Consider the following 10628-nt stretch of genomic DNA (forward strand, 5'->3'; position numbering starts at 1 on the left):
TAGCAAACCAACTGGTTTTTGTTTTGGTTTGGTTTGGTTTTGGTTTTTTGTTTTGTTTTGTTTTGTCTTTTGTTTTTTTGAGACAGAGTTTTGCCCTTGTTGCCCAGGCTGGAGTGCAATGGCATGATCTCCTCTCACTGCAACCTCTGCCTCCCAGGTTTAAGCAATTCTACTGCCTCAGCCTCCCAGGTAGCTGGGTTTACAGGCATGTGCCGCTATGCCCAGCTAATTTTGTATTTTTAGTAGAGACGGGTTTCTCCATGTTGATCAGGCCAGTCTCGAACTCCTCACCTCAGGTGATCTGCCCACCTCGGCCTCCCAAAGGCCATTAACAAACGAACTGGATTTTAACAAAGGAAGCCTTAGGAATATGGATGAAGATACAGTTGGAAAATTAAAGTCATGCTTCCTCGATACGTACCTCAATTCTGGCAGCTTCTTGCCTGGAATTTTCCAAAGTCAGTTTTTGGTAATCTTGCCATTTGTATTATCTTTATTTATATAGTTCTGGTTATGCTTGATGTATGCCAGCTGTTTTGGGAGTAATGATTTTCCTTATTTCTCTTGGCTCCTATTAAGTGTTAAATTGCTGAAATTGACCTTTAATGCTTCCAAAGCAATCATCATCTTTCTCTCTGGATGGCTTTTAGAAGGGGATGTAATTTACTGATTCAGCCAGTGAGGAGAAAGTCTTCTATGGTATGGTTTACTCAAGGCAGGTGATGAAAGGATCACATAGAATTAATTTCTGGCTGGACACAGTGGCTCATGCTTGTAATCCCAACACTTTGGGAGGCCAAAGTGGGCAATTGTTTGAGATCAGGAGTTTGAGATCAGCCTGGCCAACATGGAAAAACCCCATCTATACTAAAAATACAAAAATTAGCCAGGCATGGTGGCAGACACCTGTAGTCCCAGCTACTCAGGAGGCTAAGACATGAGAATCACTTGAACCTGGGAGGCAAAGATTGCAGTAAGCTGTGAGCACACCACTGTACTCCAGCCTGGGTGACAAAGACTCAGCCTCAAAAAAAAAAAAAAATGAATTTCTGTCCTCTGAGAGGACTTAGGGAATAGAAATATTACACCAACCATCCTGGCCAACTTGATGAAATGCCGTCTCTACTAAATATACAAAAATTATCTGGGTGTGGTGGTCCGTACCTGTAATCCCAGCTACTCGAGAGGCTGAGGCAGGAGAATTGCTTGAACCTGGGAGGCAGAGATTGCAGTGAGCCGAAATCATGCCACTGCACTCCAGTCTTTTTTGAGACTGTCTCAAAAAAAAAAAGAAAGAAATTTTACATCAATTCATAAATTAGTAAAGACCTTATCTTATCTCTCTATCACTCACCAAGGTTTTTAGAGGTAGAACTCAGTGTTGATTATGTCATTGGGGTTGGAGGTGAGATACCAGCCATGAATTGACTTTTCCAGCCTGGATACGTGGAAAAGAGTGGCCTATATCCTTCCCACTTCTAGTGGGGACCTGTCCCACTGGTCTGCAGGAGAGCAGCATTACAAGCTGGTTATGGGAGCTTGCCCTGAACAGAAAAAGGCTGTTCTTTTCTTTAGATGATATCCAAAAGACCATATTAAAATTCTGATGCTCAAAAAGCATTTTGTGTGACAGACCATTATATATTTCACAGGATTTGGTCCTGGTGACAGAGGGGTTGAGGACGTTTCCCAAATGTTCTTCTGTTCTCAGGCTTCTTCCTGATTGACCTGGATGGCTGACTGCAGATGGGTTTGGTAGAGTCTGGCGCATAAGTCACTAACAGCCCATAGCAAGCAGGAGGCTATTCCAGCTGATCTCAGCAAAGCTTGTCATAACCAGCTCCTCTCTCAGTCATACCTTCCAGGTGGTACAGGGTTTCAAGAACTGGCCTTGACCAGGGCATGATGGTTCATGCCTGGAATCCCAGCACTTTGGGAAGCCAAGGCAGGTGATCACTTGAGTCTAGGAGTTTGAGACCAGCCCGGGCAACATGGCAAAACCCCATATCTACAAAAACTACAAAAAAATAGCCAGGTATAGTGCTGTATGCCTATAGTCCCAGATGCTCAGGAGGCTGAGGTGGGAGGAGCACCAGAGCCTGGGAGGTTGAGGCTGTAGTGAGCTAAAATCACACTACTGCACTCCAGCCTGGGTGACAGAGCAAGACCTTGTCTCCAAAAAAAAAAAGAAGGCCGGGCATGGTGGTTGCGTGCCTCTAGTCCCAGCTACCAGGGAGGCGGAGGCGGGAGGGAGGATTGCTTGAACCCTGAAGGCAGAGGTTACAGTGAACTGAGATCACACCACTACACTCCAGCCTGGGTGACCGAGAGAGATTCTGTCTCAGGAAAAAAAAAAAAAAAAAAAAAAGAATTGGCCTTGAAGGGAAAGCCCTTTTCCCGGCAGGATGCTTCTGCCTGGACATCCCAACTGTGGGATGAATGCCCAAATACCCAACTGTTGAGAGCCGGCCTTACACTGAGAGCTGAGATGTAAGCATGACCCACTTAGCAGAGAGAGGCAGAACAGAGGTGACAAAGGCAGACACCAACACTGTTCTAGGCCAGGGAGCCTTGGTCTGCCAAACGTGGAAGCAGGCGCCCAAAGCTAAACAGAGAGGGGAGCAGGCAGAACGCCTAAAAGCCTCTGCTTGGTCCATGGCCTTGGGCTGCCTTCCATAATTTAGCTATCAGACCAAATAAACTTTACTTCCCTGTGTCAAGAGGGATTCAGACCTAGCTCTAACTTTTTTCTCTGGTTTCAGTTCTTGCCTTGTAAATACTAAAACCTGAAAGTGGAGGTAGCTATTATATTGTTGCCTGTTTGGAGGTTGCCCAAGGAATTCCTCTTAGGACTGAATTGCTTCTACTGTTAATGCCAGAGGCATGGAAGCCACTGCTGGCCTCAGAGTCAGCGGTCCCAGGTCAAAGGCAGAATAGCTTGCTGGGTCTTACTGAAAACAGCCCCCAAAGGGTTGAACTTTCTGGGATTTTCCTTCGCTTGCAGGCTGCATGTTTGTTTAATAGATGCACAACTTGATTAAATGCCAGCGCATCGCAGATGCACTTATACTTAAGAACAAGCTAGTTCTAATCTCTCTGCCATCACTGATTAATTAGATACTTTAAACTATCCCCAACTGTTTGAAAGCTGTGAAAAATACAACCTGCATAGTTAAATTTCTGCACAAGCCCATTTCCTCACTTGTTCTTGTTGTATTCACCATTCTTTAAACATGATTTCTATTTGTACATGTTTCTAAACACAGTCTGGCTATTTTCCTATCATAATTAGATATCCTTCCACTACTGGCCAAGAAATAAATACTCACACAGTAAGTCGAATAACAAAACTATGTGAAAGGCCAGGTGTGGTGGCTCACGTCTATAATCCCAGCACTTTGGGAGGCTGAGGCAGGCAGCTCACTTGAGGTCAGGAGTTGGAGACCAGCCTAGCCAACATGGTGAAACCCCACCTCTACCAAAAAATACAAAAAATTAACCAGGTCTGGTGGCACATACCTATAGTCCCAGCCACTCAGGAGACTGAGGCACCAGAATCACTTGAACCCAGGAGACAGAGGTTGCAATGAGCCAAGATTGTACTACTGCACTTCAGCCTGGATGACAGAGTGAGACCCTGTCTCAATAAAAAACAAAATGCTTATGAGAGACCAGTTGAATAAGTTAGACATGCCTTCAGATTGTTGCTTCTGTTGGTCACATTTTCAAAATTTGTTTTTTTCTTTGTAAATCTTACCTGAATGCCTCAGAAAGGTTTGTTGTCGTTGTTAATTATATCTCTTCATTGAGATTTTAAAACATTTTTCTGCCTACCAAGAGCCAGGCAGGGGCATGCACAGTGGTTGTTAACATTCAACTGTTTGATTTTATGATATAATTAACTATATGTCAGTTTTGCAAGTAATTTCCAGTCTTTCTTTCCTGTGATAGTATGGTCTTTAATTGAGCACTGGCCGGGCACAGTAACTCATGCCTGTAATCCCAGCACTTTGGGAGGCTGAGGAGGGCAGATCACCTGAAGTCAGGAGTTCGAGACCAGCCTGGCCAACATGGTGAAACCCCATCTCTGCTAAAAATACAAAAATTAGTCAGGCATGGTGATGCGCACCTGTAGTCCCAGCTACTCAGGAGAATTGCTTGAACCTAGAAGGCAGAGGTTCTAGTGAGCTGAGATTGCACCACTGCATTCCAGCCTGGACAACAGAGCAAGACTCTGTCTCAAAAAAAAAAGTGAGCACAGGCTGGACACAGTGGCTCACACCTGTAATCCTAGCACTTTGGGAGGCCAAGGCAGGAGGATTGCTTAAGCCCAGAAGTTCAAGACCAGCTGGGCAACATGATGAAACCTCATCTCTACAAAAAATACGCAAATTAGCTAGGTATGATGGTGCATACCTGTAAGTCCCAACTACTTGGGAGGCTGAGGTAGGAGGGTCACTTGCCCCCAAGAGGTCAAGGCTGCAATGAGCCCTCACTGTACTCCAGGGTGGGTTACAGAGTGAGACCCTGTCTCAAACAAAACAAAACAGAAAAAATACATAACGTAATTGAGCACAGAAAGACCTATTCCATATTCAGGGAGTCTCTGAAAGTGGCCCCTGCTGACTCACGTGGGGTGTACACTACATTTGTAGGACTGGAATGTCTGGGCATGCTGAAGAATATCAGTTAGAATATTTCTGTATTTCTGTATCCCTAGGTTAAAACTTTCATCAGTGGCACATTCACAATCATGCCAGGCCTTGAACTCTGAAGTCTCCTTAGCTAAATCCCCATGATCCTCAGTCTCTAGAAGCAGCTATGGTTTGGACCATCTTTTCTCCTTTGATCTGATGTTCTCAAAGGGGGACAAGTAACAGTTTCTTCCCACTTTCGAGGCAATATTAGCATCTGACCTTACCTTTTAAAAAATATATATAGGCTGGGCACAGCGGCTTGCGCCTGTAACCCCAGCACTTTGGGAGGCCAAGGCAGGTGAATCACCTGAGGTCAGGAGTTTAAGACCAGCCTGACCAACATGGAGAAACTCCATCTCTACTAAAAATACAAAATTAGGCTGGGCTCAGTGGCTCCAGCCTGTAATCCCAGCACTTTGGGAGGCTGAGGCAGTGGATCACAAGGTCAGGAGTTCCAGACCAGCCTGGCCAATATGGTGAAACTCCGCCTCTATTAAAGCAAAACAAAATAAAAAACAACACTGATTCCTTTAAGATTTGGCCTAAGGCCGGGCGCGGTAGCTCAAGCCTGTAATCCCAGCACTTTGGGAGGCCGAGGCGGGTGGATCACGAGGTCAAGGGATCGAGACCATCCTGGTCAACATGGTGAAACCCTATCTCTACTAAAAATACAAAAATTAGTTGGGCGTGGTGGCGCGTGCCTGTAGTCCCAGCTACTTGGGAGGCTGAGGCAGGAGAATTGCCTGAACCCAGGAGGTGGAGGTTGCGGTGAGCCGAGATCGAGCCATTGCACTCCAGCCTGGGTAACAAGAGCAAAACTCCGTCTCAAAAAAAAAAAAAAAAAAAAGATTTGGCCTAGGTAATTAAAAAAAAAAAGTTAGCCAGGCAGGGTGGCACATGCCTGTAACCCCAGCTACTTGGGAGGCTGAGGCAGGAGAATCGATTGAACCTGGGAGGCAGAGGTTGTGGTGAGCCAAGATCGTGCCATTGCACTCCAGCCTGGACAACAAGAGTGAAACTCCATCTTGAAAAATATATGTATATATAATACACAGTACACATATTCCTTCCCACTCTCTAACCACATTCTTGAATTCCAAACCAGATTTTGTCCTCTGCCAGAAAAGCCAGACTGCATCAAGATCTCTCCCACTAGAGCTCACCCTCTTTGTTGAGGATTAAGCAGCTATCCAGCCCTCTCTAAGCCAAATGGCTCTTGACAAATGTGTAGTAAGTGGAACACAGTTGAAAGGTTATAGGTAATTGTGCAACTCTGATTCTTATCAACTTCATCTTCCTTCGCCCTCCTAGGTAACAGCTTGCCTGATTGCTGTGGCTAAAACAGACAGCGAAGTTCAAGTACGCAGAGCTGCCATACATGTGATTGTGCTGCTGCTTCGGGGACTCAGCCAGAAAGCTACTGAGGTCAGTCTCTCACCGTTTGCAGTTTCTCCATCTCTCTTTTTTTTTTTTTTGGTCTATTTCTCAATCTTCCTTTTACCAGGGAAGACCTCAAACCTCTTCCCTTGATGGACTCATGCAAATGAATCCATCAACAGGAATTTTTTGCAGGAAAATGACCTTGTTCATATCTTCAGTGTATGTCTCCATTACTTCAGTAACAATTTGGCTAAACAATATACTAACTGTTAGAGAAAAACCAGAGCACAAGGTTACAGATTGAGGCCCTGAATCCTGGCGTTGTCCTCAGCAGTAGGCTCCAAGATGAGCTAGCTAGAACACATTCGCCCTGCCTGTACAGCCTGAACTTGAGTGACTTGCCTTCCTGACTCATTAAATTGTTCGTGTTGAATTACTAAAGGGCTTCATTGAAGGTGTTTCCTATCTAGTTGAGTTCAATCCATGACATGTTAGTTGCTGCATAAATTAAATTTTCTTCCTTCTTGAAGTGGATTTGGCTGGATTTCTCCCCAGTGTATGGCCAATATAGGAAGAAAGTGTGTGTGTGTGTGTGTGTGTGTGTGTGTGTATACATATATATATATAACCATATGTATCCTGAGAATAAGTGACCCCTAAATTAATTTTGATATTAATGGAAATGCATTCCCAGTTGACTTCATATGGAAAATTTGCATTAATAATTCACCACCCAGTATCCACAATGCTCGTCTGTGGCTGACACATCGTTATTTAATCAAGTGTCAGTGAAGCCATTATAAAAGTGATTATTTTATCACTCATGTAGGCTTTATTCATCCTAGAATGTTACCATATCGAGTTTCTGATGACATTTTTGTTTTTTTTTTCTTTCTTTCTTTCTTTCTTTATTTATTTTTTAAAGATGGGGTTTCACCATGATGGCCAGGCTGGTCTTGAACTCCTGACCTCAGGTGATCCACCCACCTCGGCCTTCCAAAGTGCTAGGATTAAAGGCATGAGCCACCGCGCCTGGCCCTGATACCATTTTTGGACAGGCATGGACTCAGTAATTATCCCCTCTTTCCTTCACAGCCACATTTTCTCTTTACGTAGCAACTTGCTGTTGGTGCAGCTCAATAGTGAGGCAATGGCATTTCCCAGTGCTTTGGGAGTAGTGCTTTACCCTGAGCTACATTTCTCCCCCTTTTCCTCTGCCTTGTGTAGGTTAAGGTTTGGATTGAATGAGCTTATCTGATGTGAGCATGTTCAACTACAAATCACATAAACTTCAACTGCGATGTCCTAAAAAGTAAGGATTTGTTTTTCTCACGTCACAAGAAATATGTAGGTAGGTGGTATCTGTTTAGCAGCTCAATATCAACAGGGCCAATATTTCTGTAATTGTTGTGGCCTTTGCCTCATGGCTACAAGATCGATGCTGCAGCTCTGGCCATTGTGAATGTTTTAAATGAGTGAAAGAAGCTAAGAGAAGGGCAGCCCTTGGTGCTTTTGTTTCCTATTTTAGGGAACTTAGTTTCCCATACGCCCCCACCCCCAGACGTACTGTTTCATTGGCCAGAACTGTGTCACATAATTGTTTCTGGCTGCAAGGGAGCCTGGCTATGCATTTAATTAGCACATTGCTACTCTGAATAAAATTGAATTTATTCAGCAAGGAAGATGGCAGAAAATGGGTATTGGGGTAGCAACTAATAGTGACACAAAGGAATATGGAGAAGATCTGGCTGACTCATAAAAACTTCTATGGCTAGGTGCAGTGGCTCATGCCTGTAATTCCAGCACTTTGGGAGGCGGAGGTGGGCAAATCACTTGAGGCCAGATCAAGACAAGCCTGGCCTACAATACAAAACCCTGTCTCTACTAAAAATACAAAAAAGTAGCCTGGTGTGGTGGCATGCACCTGTAGTCCCAGCTACTCAGGAGGCTGGGGCAGGAAAATCAGTTGAACCTGGGAGGTGGAGGTTGCAATTAGCCAAGATCACACCATGCACTCCAGCCTGGGTGACAGAGCAAGACTCTGTAAGTGCATACACCTTTACTGAGTGAGAGAGTAAAAGTGAGAGCGAGAGAGTGAGAGCGCGAGCCAGAGCCAGAGAGAGAGAGAGAGGGGTGTGTGTGTGTGTGTGTGTGTGTGTGTGCACGTGTGTGTGTGTGTAGCAAAGGAAAATGTCTGGTTAGCAAAGTCAGAGAAGAAATCGAAACTCTACCCAGATTTCTCACATCTGTGTGTAGCCAATGAAAGCAACACTGTCTCACAAGTGCTAAAATAATTTGTGGCCACTGAAGATTTTTGTCACTTTGAAAACCCATGTGAATGAAAAGCCTCCCCCTGTTCTCCAAACCGTCTCTAGTCTGTACTCACTGAAACTTGTAAGTTGTGCTTAGTGAATAAAGAAGAGGAAATGGGAAGGGATGAACAGATGATTCCTCTTCCTGGTGCATCCTTGAGACCAGGTGTGCTAAATCTTGTAATCGTAGGTGTGATTATAATCAGGGGCACTTTAATGAGAAGCGGAGATAACCACAAAGCTTTCAATCTGGGATTTCTCTTTATGGCTCTGTTTTGCCCCCAGGAACAGCTGAAGTGAAAATGCCATACTGTTGATGAAGTTCTATGTTTTTCTCCTTCTAATCACTATCTCTCAAGCTATGGAGTGCCAAAAGATAATACCAGGTTTCAGTGAATTCTCTGTTGCTTGTGATGCATCAGCCAAGGGCCTCTGTGGTTGTAGCAGCTGGAAAAGGAGGTAGGGGTTCAGGAGATAGATTGGCATCAGAGAGGGAAAACAGCTCTAACTTATGAGGCAGTTTTTACCTCCTTCCCATTTGAATGTAGTCAGAGTTTTTTGCAGTCAACACAATATCCACATTGGAGGGAAATACCGCATTCACTTTTTTTTTTGAGACAGAATCTCACTCTTGTGCCCAGGCTGGAGTGCGTGGTGCGATCTCAGCTCACTGCAACCTCCACCTCCTGGTTTCAAGCAATTCTCATGCTTCAGCCTCCTGAGTAGCTAGGACTACAGACTCACACCATCATACCCAACTAATTTTTGTATTTTTAGTAGAGACAGGGTTTCACCATGTTTCCCAAGTTGGTCTTGATGTCTTGACCTCAACTGAGCCACTGCACCTGGCCCTGCATTCACTTTGTTATTGAAAAACTTATTTTTGGCCGGGCGCGGTGGCTCAAGCCTGTAATCCCAGCACTTTGGGAGGCCGAGGCGGGTGGATCACGAGGTCAAGAGATCGAGACCATCCTGGTCAATATGGTGAACCCCCGTCTCTACTAAAAATACAAAAAAAATTGGCTGGGCATGGTGGCACGTGCCTGTAATCCCAGCTACCCAGGAGGCTGACGCAGGAGAATTGCCTGAACCCAGGAGACGGAGGTTGCGGTGAGCCGAGATCGCGCCATTGCACTCCAGCCTGGGTAACAAGAGCGAAAACTCCGTCTCAAAAAAAAAAAAAAAAGAAAAAAGAAAAACTTATTTTCTCTGCTTAGCCTTATTTTGGCCTTATGACTATATCTGTTTATTATATAGCTTGAAGTCTAGTAGAAGCCAGAAGGAACTCCCTTTAGACCCGTTCTACCTTATTATCCTTGCTGAAAAATAAATTTACTAGGAATACTCAGTAGAGGATATATGTTCAGAACTGTACTTACTATTGGCCTCAGAGTTAAGAGGTGAGCTGAGTGATAGAATGAGGAAACTGTGCTTAACTACCAGGCTCATCCTGAGTTAGAGCTCTGCACAGTAACTTGTTTATTCTGAGTATTGTCAATGTTCTTTTTCTTTTGAGACAGAGTCTCACTCTGTCACCCAGGCTGGAGTGCAGTGTTGTGATCTCAGCTCACTGAAACCTCCACCTCCCTCCCAGGTTCAAGCAATTCTCCTACCTCAGCCTCCCAAGTAGCTGGAATTACAGACACGTGCCACCATGCCCAGCTAATTTTTGTATTTTTAGTAGAGATGGATTTTCACCATATTGGCCCCTCAGGTCTCGAACTCTAAATAATTAAACATTCATATGTCCAGGATACAACTCATATATACAACCCAATATAAAGACAACCCAGTATAAATTACTGAATATAGGAAAAACCAGGAAAATGGAACATGTTCTCCAGAGAGAAGAAAATCACCTAAGACCAACCTCAAGGTAATCCTGATGTTGGAATTATCAGAAAAGGATTTTAAAGCAAATATTATAATTATCCTCAATGAAGTAAAGGAAAAATATTTCTGCAAAGATAGGAAATCTCAGAAAAGAAATAGAAATGATTTTAAAAGGGCCAAATGGTGCTGGGCACGGTGGCTCATACCTGTAATCCCAGCACTTTGGGAGGCTGAGACAGGTGGATCATGAGATCAGGAGATTGAGACCATCCTGGCCAACATGGTGAAACTGTCTCTACAAAATTACAAAAGTTAGCTGGGTATGGTGGTACGTTCCTGTAATCGCACTTACCTGGGAAGCAGAGGTTGCAGTGAGCCAAGATCGCGCCGTTGCACTCCAGCCTGG

The 10628-nt window shown here is 44.4% G+C and overlaps 1 protein-coding gene across 6 annotated transcripts in view; it reads left to right on the forward strand.

Moving 5' to 3' along the window:
- The window catches only part of TANGO6 (transport and golgi organization 6 homolog), a 253736-nt gene that overhangs the window by 208485 nt on the left and 34623 nt on the right, over positions 1–10628 (forward strand). For 4 of the 6 annotated variants that reach the window (XM_032284269.1, XM_032284272.1, XM_032284273.1 and 1 more), the window contains one exon: positions 6009–6122. The exons of 1 other annotated variant lie outside the window; for it this stretch is intronic. In XM_032284269.1, the coding sequence (XP_032140160.1) occupies positions 6009–6122 (114 nt within the window). Of the gene's footprint in view, positions 1–6008; positions 6123–6269; positions 6604–10628 lie in introns of those variants that run through there. One more of the 6 variants, XM_032284270.1, reaches the window with a different exon arrangement.

This window comes from Sapajus apella, unplaced genomic scaffold (assembly GCF_009761245.1).
Source record: "Sapajus apella isolate SASKATOON/1434 unplaced genomic scaffold, GSC_monkey_1.0 scaffold15, whole genome shotgun sequence".
Taxonomy (NCBI): Eukaryota; Metazoa; Chordata; class Mammalia; order Primates; family Cebidae; genus Sapajus; species Sapajus apella.